This window comes from Vipera berus, assembly GCF_964194415.1.
Source record: "Vipera berus genome assembly, chromosome: Z".
In the NCBI taxonomy this organism is placed as follows: Eukaryota; Metazoa; Chordata; class Lepidosauria; order Squamata; family Viperidae; genus Vipera; species Vipera berus.
The window spans coordinates 112,314,135-112,333,444 of record NC_138205.1 but is presented as its reverse complement, the minus strand read 5'-3'; the positions used below and the strand labels follow the sequence as shown (position 1 = coordinate 112,333,444).

Below are 19,310 nucleotides of genomic sequence, written 5' to 3'. Positions count from 1 at the left end.
GTTTTCCTTTAATCCCCCAATCACACACAAATATGATAAGTATAACCAGAAGCCATTGACCATTCACTAGTTTGGGACATTTAGATGGATGGAAATCCTGATGAAGACCCAGTGGAGACATTGTAGAGTGACAGAGAAAGCAAAGGTTTTGTACACCCTCTCAATTTTATTCACTACAAGTAAGTAAGTAAGTTAACACAAACACTATAAGCAGGTTGGAAAAATTAACATCGAGTTTCTGGTGGAAAACAAAATCTACTGTTTTCCCAAGAATCTATTTCCCAACCTTGGCATTTTAAAGGTAGATCAATTTCAACTCTTAGAATTTTCAGCAATGGCTATGCTGGCTGTGTAATTCTGGGAGTTGAAGTCCATATTTATTTATTTATTTATTTATTTATTTATTTATTTATTTATTTATTTATTTATGGGACTTATATCCCGCCCTATCTCCCGAAGGACTCAGGGCGGCTAACAACAATAACATATAATAAGTACAGAAATTAAGATAAAATTAAAATTAAAGTCCTCTGTGCAATAAATTAAAATTAAAAATAAATTAAAAATTGTAAACATAATTAAAATGCCTGTCAGTCCAGGTCAGCCAGGTGGAAAAGGAGTGTTTTGAGGCCGCGGCGAAAGGACTGGAGATCTTGGGCCATCCGAAGCTCAGGGGGGAGCTGATTCCATAGGACTGGCGCTCCCACAGAGAAGGCCCTTCCCCTGGGGTTCGCCAGCCGACATTGTCTAGCCGACGGTACCCTGAGGAGGCCTTCTCTGTGTGAGCGTACTGGGCGATGGGAATTCATTCCCGGTAGCAGATGGTCCTGCAAGTATCCCAGGCCTAAGCCATGTAGGGCTTTAAAGGTAAGTACCAGCACCTTAAATCTCACCCGGAGGGCAACCGGTAACCAATGCAGCTCATGGAGCAGAGGTGTTATATGGGAGTATCGGGGAGCTCCCATCACTACCCGTGCAGCCGCATTCTGTACCAGCTGAAGCCTCCGGGTGGTTTTCAAGGGCAGCTCCATGTAGAGAGCATTGCAGTAGTCTATACGGGAGGTAACGAGTGCGTGGGTGACTGTACGTAGGGCATCTCAGTCCAGAAAGGGGCGCAATTGGTATACCAGGCGAATCTGGGCAAATGGCCCCCTAGCTACGACTCCAATATGATCTTCAAAACTGAGTCGTGAATCTAGGAGGACGCCCATATACCTGAAAATTGCCAAGGTTGGGAAACCCTAATTTAAGATGATAAAAGTAGTAAGCTAGGACTTGGAGATCCAGCTTCAACTGAGCCCTGGAAGTTCACTGAGGGACTTTGGGCCATTCCTTCAGCCAATCCTGTCCCACTGGGGATTTGATTTGTCTGGTGTATGTGAAAAAATGGTGCCATTTGCCTTTCTGAGTTCCTGGCAGGATATAAATCTAGCAAACAAGCAAATTGTCCCTGTATTAGATAATTTTGGCTTAAGGAAAGGAAGAAGGTTTCCAAAAGAAGATTTGGGAAAAAAAATCTGTACAGCTGAAGTCAGCTGAATATGGTGCCTAATTCATGTAACTTAAACAAAACCAATGGAACAGCCTGTAGTATGACTCGTAGACTCCTTTTCTCCTATTTGCTTTAGAGCCAGAAACATTATACTCCAAAACTACAGAACTGGAGCAGGAAGCCATATTCGACTAAAAGCCACAGCCTATATTTATCTCACCAATTAGCCCCCAATTTGGAGGCTAGCAATTTGTCCTGCTAATTTGCAATGAATGCTGTGTGTCATGTTTTCATTTGCACTATTCCCGTAGGGGTGGATTTATTTTATTTTAAATTTGGTTTTAGCCATTCCTAGGAATTAAAAAAAAAGCTGAACATTCTTTCCAGGAGGGGAAATATGAATGGCTTTATTGTTGAATATGATTTGCCACAGTATGACTAATGGCTTGCTTTTGAGCTTCTGAGGCTCTGGCAATATTCAACTATGCAAAAGCATATACTGCATAGGATATAATTTACTCAGGAAGAGAGAATCACTTAGGTGAGCCATCTTCTCCCTTTCAATCACCTCCAATCTTCATATGTCTTGAACTTCAACTCTCAAAACTTACAGCTAGCTTCATCCTATTATTGACCCACACATCTGGAGAACACAGTTTGGAAAAATTGCTCTTTTAGATGTTTATCCTTGTGCAATACGATCTGCAATATCCCAGTAATCTTTTCCCTTCAAAGGAGATAAAGAGAGGAACGTACTTTATGATTTATATTTTAAGTATGATGTTTATTTAATGCATTAGAAAATGGGAGACGTGCCCTAAAACCACCTGAAAAACACATTTGCTGAATAGAAACAGTTCATCATAATAGTAAATAAGAAAAAGAAGCAAAACAGAGTGAAGGGCATTTAAAAAAACTGGATTAGTTTAATCCAAACTTTCTCCAGCTTCAGATACTCCAGTTTGGTGAGAGCACAGTGCATTGCCCCTGTTGCTTAGAAATTATGGAAATTGTGGCCCACTATAGCTAGCATCATTCCAGGTCTGAACAACAATTTTCCTAGTCCAGCTAGGACTATGCATCCTTCTAATTTTTGTTTGTTCTGTTGTGGAATTTTTATAGCCTGCCTTTTGTTCCAAGATGGAATTAGAGGTAGCAAATGCAGGATTCATAAAAGAGCTTCATTTAGGTATTCATGAAATGCAGAAAATTATTTGATAAGGGAGGGAGGGGGAGAGAGAGAGAGAGAGAGAGAGAGAGAGAGGGAGGGAGGGAGGGAGGGAGAGAGAGAGAGAGAGAGAGAGAGAGAGAGAGAGAGAGAGAGAGAGAGAGAGAGAGAGCAGGAGCAGGAGCAGGAGGAGGAGGAGGAGGCTTTCTCCATGCCCCTCTCTTAATGGATTATCATTTGTAGGTTCCTCAGGAACAAACCTTCTAAGCTACAGTTAATTTTGAACAAAATTTTCCTCAGGAGAGAGAGAGAGAGAGAGAGAGAGAGAGAGAGAGAGAGAGAGAGAGAGAGAGAGAGAGAGAGAGAGAGAGAGAGAGAGAGAGAGAGAGAGAGAGAGAGAGAGAGAGAGAGAGAGAGAGAGAGAGAGAGAGAGAGAGAGAGAGTGAGTCAGTCCAGGACTTCAAACCACTGTTCACTGTTTGGGTCCAGGACAACTAGGGGAACTGCAAAGCCTAAACATGTGCTTCTGCTGACACCTTTGGAAGCTATGATGGATGCTCTAGTTAACAATCTGGTGGTGACTGTGGGTTTGGAACTGTATGCAATGGTTTTATTTCAGGCTTTACATGCTTCTGGAATAGGGCCAATTCATATGAACAGAAATGTAGCATTTTAAGAAATGTAGAAGCCAAACAGAGATAGTAATGACAGTTCTGAGAAACCAATAACTGATGCAGTATTTATCAACTCTAAACTGACTGTATTGCTTTGGTGAAATGGAATACTAAAAGTTGCTCCTTGACCAACATTGCAACAAGTACAGCATTTTAAAAAAATTATTTATTGAAATATTGTGATAGCTACAGTGCTTAGAGTAACAACCTCTTCTCTCCTTTTTGAGGCAGTATGAATTGTGAGCTTATTTCATTTAGTCCCTAAATTGGCAAAAATGATGATTTCATAATTGTTTTCATGAGAAGACAACACCCAAAATTCAAGTGTTTGGAGGATGCAGATACATTTTCTTGAGATGACCCTATTTCACACTGGATAGCTGAACTTTAAACAGGGAGCTGTTCATATTCGTGTGAATAATGCTTGTTATTGACATGGAAATATTGAGCGCACAAGGCTTCATTTTGGCTTTTTCCATGAAATAGAGATGCATGCATATAAATCTCACAAGTTTTATATTGCCTATGTGGATAAAACTCTACTTATTCATGTGGCAGGGGAGGCTTATGCAGCTATTAAGCCAACAAATCTTTCTCTCTCTCCATCCCCCCAACAAATAAATGATGCAATCATTAATGCAGACTATTCAACAAAGAATTCCGAAAGTATATACATTCTAAACATTGGCTCATCTAAGTTTGTGTTATAGAATAATACATGTTCCTGTGCTGATCCCATGGTACTCTCTAGCATAAGGAATCAGCAGAAATGGGAAGCTGGTCTGGGCTACAGGGATCAGAAAACTGATCTAGCACTCTGAAAGCCTGAACAATTGCAGCAGTCTCTTGCATTTGGTAGCCTAGTTGTACAGCCGTCCAGATCCTATTTGTATCTGGGATTCTGCAATGTAAGATTCTATTATTGGTCATGTTTACAGAAGTAGGTAGCAGGTGGCTCTCCAGATATTTTTGAGCCAATTCACATCTTTTTCAATATGAGCTGTATTAACTGGGATTCAGGAAGATCTTCAGGAGCACAGATGGACCTTTAATAATCGATAGACATAGAACTCGATATCATGTTTTTCCAGTGCCCGTATAACTGTTAAAATAGGACTATGAATCATTTCTCTGCCTTTTATACTTCTTTCATCACATTTACAGAGGAGAAATTCAGTTCTCAATGTTCTGGGTCAAAGACAAATTTGATGCATTTGTCTTTTATTTAGGTGTCAAATTGGTTTGCCAATGCAAGGCGGCGTCTTAAAAATACTGTCCGCCAACCGGATCTCAGCTGGGCTTTACGAATAAAACTATACAATAAGTATGTTCAAGGAAATGCTGAACGGCTTAGCGTAAGCAGTGATGATTCATGTTCTGAAGGTTTGTTTTTGATACTTTCAAGTTGTCTCTATAAAAAGTCTATAAAATTGAAAATAATTATTATTTCTCAAGGTCAATAGTCTTGCATGCTGTTTTTGCCTTGATCTGTGCTCCTCAACTATGTCCAATAAGCAGCATCTTCCTGGACTCTGAAGAAGAATGAATGTATCTAAAAGTCACTTCAAAGATTAAAAGCCTATTTATATCCAGAGGGACTATATTCTTTGATGGTATGCAATGATGGTTTAGTAGAAAAGGAATAAATCTTATGCCTACTTCATGCCCTCTCCTGCAAGAATTCTTCCCAAAGTTAAGTTTGGCAGGAAAATGTCAATTCTTTCTGAATTATTTGAACTAATCTTTCTTAAAGCCCAGTTATAATGTATTAAGAGACAAGAGGGAGTTCACTGTATATTTACATAAAAATATTTGTCTTCTATAGCAATTGCAGCAGTCCCACTATTGCAAAGATAAATTATGTATGAAGTGAACCCTGTCTTGTTTCTTTGGGGAACTGCCAAAAATGTAGTAGATAAACCATGTAATAAGTTGTTTCTTTTGGGGGGGATTTTGTTTCACTGCTTTAAACGGGTGAATCTCATATATATATAGTATATGAGCAACCGATGGGAAGCACATTTCACCCATATGGCTGGGAACTGGGAATTGAGGATGGGGCAGGTTAGAGAAGTCTATGTAAATGGATTTTAGAAAAGACATCATGATAATGTCATCTGAACTCAGTTTTCCACTGAATGCTTCTTTAGGAGTATAAAGATACATAAGAAAAGTTTCTGCTTGATTGTTCTTCTCTTTGCAGATGTTGAAAACCCTCCCCAAAATGAAGGAGAATACAACACACAGGTTCATCATACAGTGATTAAAACAGAAAGTTCTGTCATAAAATCTGGAGTAAAGCCAGAAGGAAGTGCCAATGAGGACTATGTAGCACCTCCTAAATACAAAAACAGCTTATTAAATCGCTACCTGAATGACTCGCTGAGACATGTCATGACCACAGATACAGACCTGATGGAAAAAGCAAGACAAAGGAATCATTCTGGATCATTCAGCTCTAATGAGTTCGAAGAAGAACTGGTGTCGCCATCATCCTCTGAAACTGATGGAAATTTTGTCTACCGGACAGGTATGTTCCTTTTCCCAAAGACCCTCCTCCTTTTCTTGTTCCTTCATAATTATTCCTATTTTTGCAAGAAGGTTGTTTTAGGGAGAATGTGCATGTAATATTTCAAAATTTAGAAGATAAAGGTAAAGGTTTTCCCCTTTCTAATCATGTCCAAACTCTAGGGGACGGTGCTCAACTCTGTTTCTTAGCTGAGGCAGCGAGCAGTGTTTGAAGATATTTCCATGCTCATGTGGCCAGCATAACCATATGCTGAAGTGCATCGAATGCTGTTACCTTTCCACCAAAGTGGTACCTATTTATCTACTTGCATTTACATGCTTTTGAACTGCTAGGTGGGCAGGAGCTGGGACAAGTAATAGGAGCTCACCCCATCATGCTGGCCTCGGGCCTCGAACCTGCTCAGTATCGCTAACTACTGAGCCATTGCGCCCCAATGCTGATGCTAATCTGATGCTAGTATCTCAGGATTTAGAAGGCTGTTGTAATTAATATTGTATTTCACTACTTCTAATTGTAAGAAAATCTAGGTTTCACTGAATGCCTGAGGTTAGAAAGCCAACATTAAAAGAATATGTTCCACCACAGAAAAAGAAACCTCAGTTCCAATATATTATATCTTGCCAATATAATAAGTCTTGTTAACAGGATTCCTTGGATAAATTAATGAGGCTTTAGGGCTTTCTTAAAAGCAGATGTAGATGGAGTCTGATACATTTGAAATGGCAAAGCACACTACTAGATATGAGGCTCCACAGGAAAGACTGGTTTTTTTTCCTTATTTTGGATGAACTTTGTAGCACTCAGGGAAAGTTAAGAGGAAAGGTCTGGAATCTGGGCAAAGTGTCATAAGAGAAGAAACCTTTTCAATTTTTGATCCCAGATCAAGATATGTTAGCTCCAACCTGCTACTGCTTAGTCTATTTACACCATTCTACTATTTGGTTAATTGTTCTGAAGGCCTTGGAGTTTGGCCCAGATCTTTAGTGCCAACAACTCAAGTTATTTGGACTAGTGGTCTGGCTCAGAGTCAAACAGTTCCATATGAGAAATTCTCTTCTTGCCTGCTTTATTAATAAATATGGATCCTATATTTTTCATCTGTTGCATCATGATAAAATTATGCTCCTCTAACCTGCTCTGGTAGGCCCGTTTAGACCTACCATGAACTGCATTCGTATGCACTTCTGAATGAAACATGAACATCTGAATGATTCCATGAGTGAAACTTCATAATGAAATCCATGTTTTTACACTCATATATGGGAACATTCTTCAACCCAGGGGTCTTCAAACTTAGCCCTTTTATGACTTGTGGACTTCAATTCCCAGAATTCCTCAGCCAGTGTGCCTGGCTGAAGAATTCTGGGAGTTGAAGTTCAGAAGTCATAAAAGGGCCAAGTTTGAAGACCCCTGCTTCAACCCTTACACTGTAATCTTTGTCATTTCTTCCACAGTCCTTTCCCCAAAATCTTGCAATCTTTTTACAGTTCTTGTCTCAACTTCCAGGGCTTTGCTTTAAGGTAAATCCCAAGTTAAAACTGTCTATCCCCATGGAAAGAAAATAAGTTTGCTCTTCTTTGAAAACAGGCTTTACTTTTTTCATTCTCTTGTTTCTATCCTAATTTACAGTATGTTTCAACCAAAAAACATAGCTGTAAGTTATCATCTAGCTTCTTCTAATCTTCCAACCTCCAGGTTTTCTAGTTTTCCAAATATATCAGATATATCGAAATATATCAGACATTCCAAGTTTAGTATGTGTTTGCATTTAAGGCAAGACAGGATTTCTAGAAAGTTAAATGAAATACTGTAAAAATATAAGAAGATGTTTTGGAAAGGATTATGAAAAAGTTGGTAATAGAAGATTGGACAACAGACCATAGTGTGGTGAAATACGAAGGGATTTTCTTTAGCTCAAAATATACATGGGGTGAGTGGTGGGGAGGGGCAGGTTAAGAGTAAAAAAAGTCAAAGTCATATGAACTGCTAATTCTGAAGTGATAATTCAGAGTATCTGTAGCATCAAATTGGGGATGCTATTATAGATCATCTATATTTTGATTCCTATATTTTCAAAGTAACTTTCAAAAAGTGTATTCCTTCTTTTATTGTTTCGGGAAAAAATAATAATAACTCATCTCTTTGATCTGTTCCCTGAGTTTCAATCTTATGTAGATCTTCCATTTAAGTTAAAATTATTGTGCTTTCCTTCCAAGTCTTGGGCTTGAGCAATGGACTTTCCTTGAAGTGTATTCATAATTCTAAAAGATTTTGTGTAAAATAGGAGCTGTGGTTGTCTAGTTCAAGTGTTTTCCAAGTGAAATCTCTTGGTTTTTTAAATGCTGTTTTTCAGCATTCCAAGTGCATTTGGTCTACATTACGCGATAATCCTCTGCCAAATTTTAGTTTAAAACGATTGTTGCTCAAATGAGAACACAGTGACTTAAGACATGTGAACTTCTGGTTTTTGATACTTATACAATTGGAATTTAAAAATGGGCATACTCTTGTGTAATAGAATTGTTACTGGACTGGGCCTGTTTTCTGCCAGTATTTTTTAGCTTTGACTGGGAGCTGGAGAAATTCCCTGAAATGGCTGAGGCATCCGTATATTAACCACTACATCAGGAACAAGCGGAACATTTGGAAAAACAAGCTATAAATTGTTACACAATCATGCTAATGTCTCTCTATGTATGCAAAAAGCATAAAGCAACATTTTTAAATAGACCAGGGGTCTTCCAACTTGGCCCTTTTATGACTTGTGGACTTCAACTCCCAGAATTCCTCAGCCAGTGTGCCTGGCTGAGGAATTCTGGGAGTTGAAGTCCACAAGTCATAAAAGGACCATGTGTGAAGACCCCTGAAATAGACAAATTTAGCTTTCATAGGTACATTTCTCTTTGCTGGACAAATTTAATTTGCAAGGCAAAAGACATTATGTAATGCACCAATGTTATTTTTAAAGCAGGGATATGCTTCGAAGAAGGAAAAGGTAAAACCCCAGGCAGCCATCCTGGAAGACACCTGGATGAACAAGGTGCATGTGAAGAGATCAAAGAACTGGGTGGGGTCAGGGCAAAACTTGATTTAATTAACAAAATTACTTTCTCTGTTTATTTAACATTTCCCCCTTTAAAAATTAGCATTTGGTAGCAGTATTTTAAAGAATTTTGTGGACTCACTTAAGTTGTTAAGGAGGTATAATACAAGTGGTTCTAGGACCTCAAATTGTACCACTCCCATGCATCCAATTTCTAAACATGTTCTATAATTCTACTAGTTCTCCTACAAATGCTGGACCAATAATTTAAATTTTCTGAAAATGTCTTAGAGTACCATTTTCTTGACATGTTATGGTTTTCTGGCATCTTTCATAATTCTGAATATGAGAACATTGTTAGAAATGAAAAGGGTGACCTCTTCATGTATTCTTACTTCTCTTTAAGTAATTCAAATTATATAACAAAATATATACTGCCGGTACAATTGTTTAGCTTAGGTGCCCCATCAGGTTATGTGGGGATTCTGTCAGCTGCACTAAGTAGGCCAGAATTCAGGAATTCAGTGCCACAGAAGACTAGAAGGCCTACCTCAGCTACATCAACAGAATCCTGCAAGTCTAGCTTTGCTATAACTTCACACAAACACACCTGACATTCATCCCTTCAATGCCCCAGTGAATCAGGGAGGTTTTTCTGAGCTGTTTCTAAATATTATTTTGTTTATATAAGGACTTTAAAAAATGTTTCAGTTCCCTTTGGCTAATTAATGGTTCTTGCATATTTCCAACAAGGTCATCTTCCTTATTCTTTGCAGACTTCAAAGGACCGAGTAAATCTTTTCATACACTGATACTCCAGGTCCAGCCCTCCCTCACTCAGGACTTCCAGATACACTGAATTTTAATTTCCATTGTCCTCCAGACAGCCGTCTATGTCGCCCTAGTGTGTTCCAAGTGTATTGTTCTAATCAGACTCTAATGCAGAACAGAAAATGTGGAATCCACTATAAGGTGAACAGACCCATATTTACAGAAATATGCAAATTGGCTTTTAACCAATTAAAGTTTTAACCGCATGTCACTCAGAATGGGGCACTGCCAACTAGTATAAAAAGGAGGAACCAGTTATTCCAGCATTTATTTCTCTGAGATGTCTTTTCCCTGACTAAAAATAGTTCACAAACATGCATATTTTCTTTTCTTTCTGTTCATTTCTATATGCAATTTTGTTCAGTGGGAGGAAATATTGAGAGCATATGCCATATCCAACAGCACATGAATATGATCTGATTTGGGCTGTGCCTACAGATACCTCCTTTGGCAACCATCAAGTTTTTTAACAAGGGACACGGTGGCTCAGTGGGTTAGGACACTGAACTTGTTGATCGGAAGGTCGGCAGTTTGGTGGGTCGAATCCTGAGTGCCGCATAGCAGAGTGAGCGCCTGTTACTCGTCCCAGCTTCTGCCAACCTAGCAGTTCGAAAGCCCGTAAAAAAGGCAAGTAGAAAAATAGGGACCACTACGGTGGGAAGGTAACAGCGTTCCGTGCGCCTTTGGCGTCTAGTCATGCCGGCCACATGATCACGGAGATGTCCTCAGACAAGCGCTGGCTCTTCGGCTTTGAAACGGAGATGAGCACCGGCCCCTAGAGTCGGAAACGACTAGCACGCATGTGCGGGGGAACCTTTACCTTTACCTTTAAGTTTTTTAAAAATATATTTTTGTGGGGGGGGGAACAGGAATTTGGTACTTGAGTTTTTCTAATTTGGTAGCCATTTGAAATGAATAAATAAAACATTTCCAATGCTGTTTCTGGGCCATTGCAGAAGCCATATTGGAATTCCTGGAAAACAAAGTAGTAATAAGAGCCTACAGCCAATTCTCTTTTCAGAATGTGCCCACCTATCTGGGAAAAAAAGACAAGAGGTAAACCAGGGTGCTAAGAAAGATCATGAAGAGCTAGGTGGAGTGGCAAGAAGTGACCTCACTGTTTGCCTTTAGTAAACAGTAATTTGTAACTGACCAGCCCACCGCGACAGCCCTTTTCTGAGAGAGCTACAAATTTTCTCCGAAGCACCGACTCCTTCATATTTGCATCAATTTTCCAACTAAGTTAATTCCAGATTTTTTTTATCTTTATATTCCAGATTCACATCTCAGTCAATTTAACCTACCAATTATGCTTTGCATCATTATAAGCTACATTTTAATTACAGGGCTTTTTTGAACTTAGACTATTTTTTCTCCTAGACTGAAGTAATGTTTGAATATAAGAAAGAAACAGAGATAGACAGACTTATATCAGTTTCCATGGCATTTCCAGGCACTTGTTCAGAGATTAGGCATAGCAGTGTTTAGTTCACATGAAATATTTGACCATGTGTGTACTAAATGGCTACAGTATCTCATAACAGAGTTTTAAGAATTCCTTTGTTGAGGGATGATGAGCAGGACAGCAACAGAAGCAAAGTCTTTGGCATATGTGTATTTGCAGTGCTTTTTTTGTAAAAGAAAAAGGTGCCGGAACTCACACATGTCATACAACCCGCCTTGCCTACCCTACAAGGTTCCCTCCAAAAAAGGTGCCGGAACTCCATTCTGAGCGTTCTATGAGAAAAAAAGGCCTGTGTATTTGTGTATTTAAGGAGTTCGGGAATGATGACATCTGGAAAAAGAACTTCCCTCAGAACTGATCAGTATTCAGAATTTGAAAGTGGTGGGGTTTTTTAGATGTTTATGTGGAGTAGAATTTTGTGGGCTTCTGGAATTGTTTTTCTTACTTACTCTTCAACTCTTCTTTCACTCTATATTTTGCTCTTAAGGTTATGATGTTGAATCTTTAGCATCTTCCATTGCAGGAGATTGAAAACCACAATTCCCAACAGCCATTCTTAAAGGTTAAATTACTTTATGTCTAACTGGTAGACTTTATATTATGTATCAGATGTATAGATATTTTATCTTGTTTAGCTTGCCAGCATGTTTTTTTTCTTTCCAGTTAATATTTGCGAAATGAAACATCCATTTTTTTTAAAAAAAATGTGGCTGTTAAGTGTATTCTTCTTTCACAACTGTTTAAGAGTTGACAAAAATCTTCATATGAGCCACTTTTGAACATCTGCACTGTATTTTTGTGGAATATGTTGCAGATTAGTCTATAAAAAAGCAGGGATGAAGATAAATGCCTACTACTACAAAATGAAAAATACTAAAGCAAGATAAGCATTTGAATATCAAGTACGGCAAAATTCACATTACTGATGAGTACAGTACCTATCTGAAATACTATAGCATCAACTGGTTAAAAGATGTGGCTATTTGTGCCATAGAAGTTTTTAAATTATCTCTTTAATAACACATAGGATTATCATGATCATTGATCAGTTTTATGCAATACATACAGCCTCAGAGACAAAAATATATAATTTTCATAGCATTGATGACGGAGCCATCATTTTTGCAAGTACAAGATCTGTCCTCTGCTGTTGAATTCCAACCATACTTTGGGATTTCTGCAGCCTTTTGACCAGTGAGCTGACTAAGGCATGAACCATATTGTGATAAGAGCTGTTCTGCAAACTAAATGCTTAAGCTCCAATTAATTAAAATTCTAATTTCATTCTGTCTAGCAGCTCTCATGCTGTCCTCTGCCTCCAAAAGTAAAGCATTGTGGCACTTCTTTTTGAATTGCCTTGATTTTTGAAGTGACTTTTTGCTGGGGGGAAAAACAAAGGCAGCAAAGCAGCAGCAAAGGGCGGAAGGATGTAGCTCTGATTGGTTGCTGATTTTGGGGTTCCTCTCTTGACCAGCCATATCAATATCCAACAGTGTAAGGGCGTTACTGCTAAGGTTCTTTTGGAGCAAACCAACTATGCTCCTTATGGGATGAAATCAAAGTATTTTATGGAAGTGCCTGATAGATTTTCTTGAATAAAAGTTACATCAGTGGGTTATTTCTAATGAACTTTCTACCTGTGGAGGAGGCCATATTGCTTATCAATTTGAAAGCAGTGGCTCTGATTTAAAACTCAGCTATTAAAAATTTTAGTTATAGCATGATTATTACTATAACAATTGATGGAACATGCATGACTCCTTTCTCTAAAGAAAACATGCATCCAAGCTGTGACTGAAACATGCACCTCCTATGATTTTTCCCTTTATATTCCTAAGATCTAGTTATGAAATAAAAGGAAAGAGTGGTTTCCTGGTATGTAAATGAGCAATGGTGAACCCTCAGATTCTTCTTGTTGTTCACTAATGGAGATCGGAAGCATATGCTTCGATTTTTATGCTAACCATTTAAAGTTACCAAGAGTTCTTGTCACTGCCACATTGATTTGCTTTCTTTAATACTTCATGCTGCCTTTGCTGCTAAACCAAGATCTGCCTCAGAAATAAGGCTGGCAAGTGGTGTCTTACTCACACATTTAGTGCAAGACAACATAGGAAAGTGATGGCTGGATTCCCATGGGGCCATGTGCTGGTGGAAAAAAATAACTGGCAATGGTTCTTCTTCCAAAGAAAGGAGATGAGTTTATCAAATGGGTAGATTCAGAAATTTGGAAACCTATCAAAAGTCTTGAAATGGTTAATCCACAGAAAAAGGCTGCGTGGTAAAGCAGGAAATGCTGATTCTTGAAGATGAGCTTCCATTTCTGTGAAAAAGCATAAAAGGAAGCCAGGTGGGTTCAAGGGAGAGTCCAATTTGAAAGTGATGGGGAAAAACAGTATGGCCCTGGTAAACAGGACCAAAGGACTCAGGTGAGGAGGCAGAAGCTCTACAAATGGATATGGTGAGCTAGGCAGATTTTATTTCCTGACTATGTCTTCCATTCTTCCATTGTTTCATCATGGAGACCATTTGGAAAGCAAACCTATGTTAAAAAAAGAGGGAAAATACTGCTGCTAAACTAAAACAGCTAAATACAAAGAGTCTTGCTGTGAGGTGGATTGAAGATGGGCCTCTTAAAACAGAGAATGCACCATCTTTATGCTATGAGAAGCAGCCTAAAATATCGAATTAACTAGGTGGAAATATATTTTAAAGGATGGATAAGGAATGTTTTTCCTCTTGGGGACCATACTCAAATTAATCTCTGAAGATCTGTAATAGCATGAATGATGATGTGGTGATCTTTACGTTAACTGATGTTTTTCTATTATTGTGGGGTTAGATGGACAATTGTTTAATGCAAAGTTAGTTAAGCCTTATAGGAACTCAACATACCAATCTAACCTTTTTCCCCTCTGCAGAACATGAAGATTTGCTAAATGATATTGTCCAAGATGTTGAAAGGCTCCAGGGATTGCAAAAAGGATATAATTGCAATCTTTTTCACATCATTTATTAGTGTTTGGTATTGGGTCCAAATATGGCTCTACCTGGTTGCGCTGAAAGTTGATTTTCTTCCCTAATTATACAGACAGGAGCAGTTGGTCTTCTTAAACATTTTAAACACCAAACAATCCCATAGTTGAAAAATATAGAACACTCTTCATGTTTATTTGTTTCCTCAAAACACCCCCACCTCAAATCATGAAAAAAAATTATTGGGAGTGCTTTTCTTCAGTTGAAGATTAATGCCTAGTCTCTGACTTTGCTAAGTGAAAAGGAGGTGGTGGTAGAACAGACTGTAGGAACTAGGGCTGGTTTCCATCTCCTGTTTTATGCTGGTCTTACTACAATATGAGATGGAGAAAGAGCCATGTTTAAATGTATACTCCTATTGCCTTCCGTTTTGGTTTGGCCCAACTAAGCTGCTTCCTTGGGACTTAGTCATGCTTTATTGCTCCTGAACTGGAGCCAAGAAATATTCTTGTAATGTATATCAGGGTAAGGAAGCCAGTGATCCAGACAATAAAGCACGATATTCTAAAATTTCTTATGTTCCTACTGTGATGCTGGCCTATAGGAAATTTTCCAGAACGTAAGACTATTTTTAGGCGTGTGGCCAATTAAATTAATAAAAAGAAATTAGCATGAAAAATTAGGATATTTTAAAAGTGTGAAAAATGGAAAAGAAAATGAAACCATTTATTGAACAATAGAAGTAGCTGATTTAACTTTAAACCTGCTTTATGGGTGACTAGGGCAACAGTTCTGTCTTGTGGCAGAGGCAAAATATTCATTTTCTATGCTGTCAGTCAAACTTCTTTACAGATTTAGCTTCACACACATCCATCAGATTAGAATGAGATCAGGGCAATCCTGTTCTGTTCATCTATTGGTTACAAATAACTAATAATATTCTTGGTAGTAGGAAAGGTCCTTGTCAATCCACATAAAATACAGTATTATAATAAATAAGAATGAAATATATTATAGACTAATACATGCTGCTGGTATGATGGTGGTGATGTTGCTTCACTCAGATCTATATCAATAGGGCATTTATTTATACGGTCAATAATCAATTTAAGTTAACTGAAAGACCTCAGTACAGGTGAGGATATTTGAAACGTCTTGATAGGCTTGCTTCCAAGCATGGTTCTGATGAAAATTTACCTCTTTCACTTGCTGTTACACCTGGAAACTGCTATCATTAAGATTTTTTTCCCCTTTCCTTGCCTTTCCTTGCCTGGCCTGGCTTGGCCTTGCCTTCCTTTTCCTTGCCTTGGCTTTCCTTTCCCCCTTTCTCCCTTTCTCCCTTTCTCCCTTTTATTCCCTTCAAGATTCTTTCTTTCCTATATGTTTTGAAACCAAATTGGAAATAACTGTCTACTTTCTCTTTAAAAAAACAACAACTTTGAAACTGATTATTCTCTTCCACCAATGATTGGTTGGTTTGAATATTCCAGTTTTGACTTTCAAATGAGGTTTACTGCAGTGTTTTTCAACCTTGGCAGCTTGAATACGTATTCAGCTCCCAGAATTCCCCAACCGTACATCGTCAAATTACCAAGACTGAGAAACACTGGCTTAATGCATATATTTTCAGCACTGTACTCCCGATCTCAATGGCTAATGCCCTCCTCCACCATCCCCTAAATTTCTTTTATCAAAGGCTTTTCTGCAAGAGAATGTTGACATTCATTCAAGTGTGAACCATTCTTTGCAAACCATAGAGATAATTTCATGCTCAGGAGAATTAAAGCGAACCAAAAACACATACTAAAACAGTTTTGCCAAATCTTATTCCTTCCAAGGAGTTTGGAATGTCAGTTCTCAGAATTTTGCCTGGAAGTTATGGAAACCGAAGTCTTAATGTATTAAGAGGGCACCAGGTTGGGAAAAGCTGGTTTGGAAGCAAGGCGTTTCATTGAAGAAATGCCCAAAAATATAAATCCCAAGAAAGAAGATTGGTCTGGAATTAGGGATCCTGTATTTCTTGGCAGGATACCTAAGAAAAGGGAGTGGGAGGGGGGCATAAAAACTTTATTTATTTTTGGAAAAAATGTCTGACTTCAAACCTAATATCTGGAATGGCATTCCTTATGTTCCAGGTTTTTTCCATTTCTTAATGTAAATAAAACATTTGCAACTCACAATCTGGTAAATTCTGTCCGTACCACTGTCTGCTGGATCTGTCCATACCTCTAGTGTAATATTAGCCCATCACAGTGCTGTTCATTCTTGTGTGTTTAAAGTTGTATCAATATTTCCATTTAAAAAGGCTTTTCTAAAACATACAGTTCTCTGATCCAGCTGTAAAAATTCAGTCAGGTTTGAACTTGGCAAAGCAGGAGACACATTCTCCAATTTACATGAAGTGGATTTAGGCAGGTATGTCTCCGATACCAGCATTTGCATAAATTGAGGCAAATTAAAGGAAGTCGATGTACCTGGAAAAAGGGGGGAAAACCTCTCTCTCTTGCAGATCTGATTATAAAACAGGAGTTTAAACAGCTTTTATGCTAATGCAATGTTTAGCAGAATAGATTCAGTAAAATAATGGCAATTGGTACTGTTTATTTCCATGAAAGTGGTCTTCATTTGTATTTCATTGTAGTTTTCCTTTACTTTCATTTCTGTTGAGTAGATTTTTTCCCCTTGTGTCAAATGACTCTTATTTTGGTTTTCTATTCCTTCTGTATTAACTCACCTATGTATTTATAGAGAGTTGTTTTGGTGTGGTGATTAAAGCACTAGGCAAGAAACCAGGAGACCATGAGTTTTAGATCCATCTCAGATACAAAGCCAGCTGGGTGGGCCTGGGCGGGTCACTCTACCTCAGTTCTAGCAAAAAGAGACAACAGAAAATCACCTCAGAAAAACTTTGCTAAGAAAACAGCAGGAATTAGTCGATGCAGTCATCAGGAGTCAAAAACTGACTTGAGGCGTGCGTGAATGTGAGTGTATTAATATTGTCTGTACTTTTTGCAATTGAATAATTGCAAAATTATTCTGACTGTGAAGGCCCTATATCAGGAATTTCTTTTCTCACTTTTCAAAGTCTTCCATAGCCTTAACCTTCACTCTTGGGGATGCTTATGATCAATTTCAAAAGGTATCAGAAATGACCCATAACTAAACTAGGATAATTGTAAAACCATCTGGCATAATTTAATCAGATATGTTTGCATCTAACATAGTTTTCAAAAAAAGTAAACATTAATTCACTTTAAATTGTTCTGATTCGTTGCTTTTAAAATGATAACCATTTTCAATAAGAGATATTTTTCTAGGGTTAGAAAACCAACTCAAAAATGTTTCCTTGTGATTTAAAAGTTTTAAAAATATTTATTTAAAGTAATAGAAAAATATATACTTTTTTCTCATTTCTCCAGTCTGTTGTGCTAATCTAGCTTGGTCTACTTGGGATTTTTGTATGTTTTGCTGCCACACAATGGTTATTAAAAAACCAGTTGCAATAAAAAATAGGGTACTGTTTGTGCAAATCCTGTTCCCCCTTATGAAATTGTGGTTTGTATTTGACTTCCCATAATTTGAGGGAGGGGACAATTAAGTATTTCCTTGAAGTTGGCCATTTGTCCATAATCATAACAGCAGAGACACTTGGTAATGGAAGCATTTAGCTAAAACTAGAATTCTTGTAGCACATATCAATGTGCCTTCACACCGATTTATGGTGTATTCTAAAGAGGATTTATGAATAACCCCTAATTGGCCATATAGCAAAACCATAAGACAATATGTGCCTTCTGCAATAGCTATTGGTTATGTCTTTATAGGAAATTACTAACTTAGAACTTAAAAAAGATTGACTCTCACACAAATGCATAGGTAGGTAGGTAGATAGATAGATAGATAAGAAATGGGTGATTTCAGCTGCGTTACATGTTCTCCTTATCCATTGATGATTTATGTCTTCATACAATTCCAAGAGTGATTCAGAAACTTATCAGTTTAAAAATCTGAAAGTCTTGGGGACACACAGACAGGGAAATGTAAGCAGATTTCTAGTAGCAGCAAACGCAAGCAATTCCCGTTTTCATCATCCAAAGCAAATTGAGCTGTAGTTCGATCAAACAGAACATGAAAGTACAGCTCACTGGCAGGGTTTCCTTAGTTACAGATTAATGGAATTCACATGTTATTTCTTTTCAATTAACATGGTTCTTTCAACCTGCATTCAAACACAAATTGGTCCACTAAAAGGACCATTCTATATATGACTGATCGTATTTTTATTTAGATTAAAAAACAAATATCACATGACTTTTTTGATATTGTTTGTCATTTAATATCATCTAAATGGATAACTGCAGATTACTTTCTCTTATTTAACAGCTCTGAAAACTATTCAGTGATGATCCAAGCTTTTCATGGATTGGCTATCAATTACCAAATAAATGGCTGTTGTTTACACTGAATTTATAAACCTGTCATTATAGTAATTCCTGTGAATATTTAGATTTTATGTAGCTGTTATAAAGTCTCTGTTGAAAATTAAGTATTGTTCAACCCAGCTTGGTAAAGGAAGAATTAAAGATGTTTCTTTTTTCTGGGCTTATATATAGTTTTTCTGTATTAAAAATAGGAATACTAAATGAATAGATAAAAAAGTAAAATAAATAGAACACTAATAGCTAATGCCAACCATCAAATAAATCAGAAATATGTCTATGTAATTAAAATTTTATTTAAAATTTTATTTTATACTTTGCTTTTCTTGCTTTGGTAAGTGAAAAAAGAGGGGAAAAAGAGATAAAATTAGTGGTAATTTTAGCTAGTAAAACCAGCTAAAATTACCACTAATTTTAAAAGAATGGAAGAAAGTAAATTCTAATGAAAGAGAATATGTTGATGCTATTTGAAGTTTCGTGAAATTATTTGCCGGTGATTTTTTTTCAGAAGTCTCTACAAATCTCATTTTTCTGTAAAATTTATTGTATCTTTGAGGTAAAAATTTTGATGTCTAGAATCTTTCAATTAGTTGCATTGATAACTTTGGTGGACCTGTCAATTGTACTGTACAAACATTTTACTGAATTCAAGGAAAAGAAAGCATCGTATGATAGAATTTCAATATGCAATA

At 37.5% G+C, this 19,310-nt stretch overlaps 1 protein-coding gene across 1 annotated transcript in view; it reads left to right on the top strand.

Annotated features, from left to right (window-relative positions):
* ODAD2 (outer dynein arm docking complex subunit 2) overlaps nucleotides 1-19,310 on the top strand; it is a gene marked incomplete at both ends in the record, with an annotated part of 156,425 nt that overhangs the window by 116,921 nt on the left and 20,194 nt on the right. Inside the window, 2 exons of the mRNA XM_081345475.1 lie at nucleotides 4,564-4,717; nucleotides 5,538-5,864. Coding sequence (XP_081201601.1) covers nucleotides 4,564-4,717; nucleotides 5,538-5,864 — 481 coding nt within the window. The remainder of the gene's footprint in view (nucleotides 1-4,563; nucleotides 4,718-5,537; nucleotides 5,865-19,310) is intronic.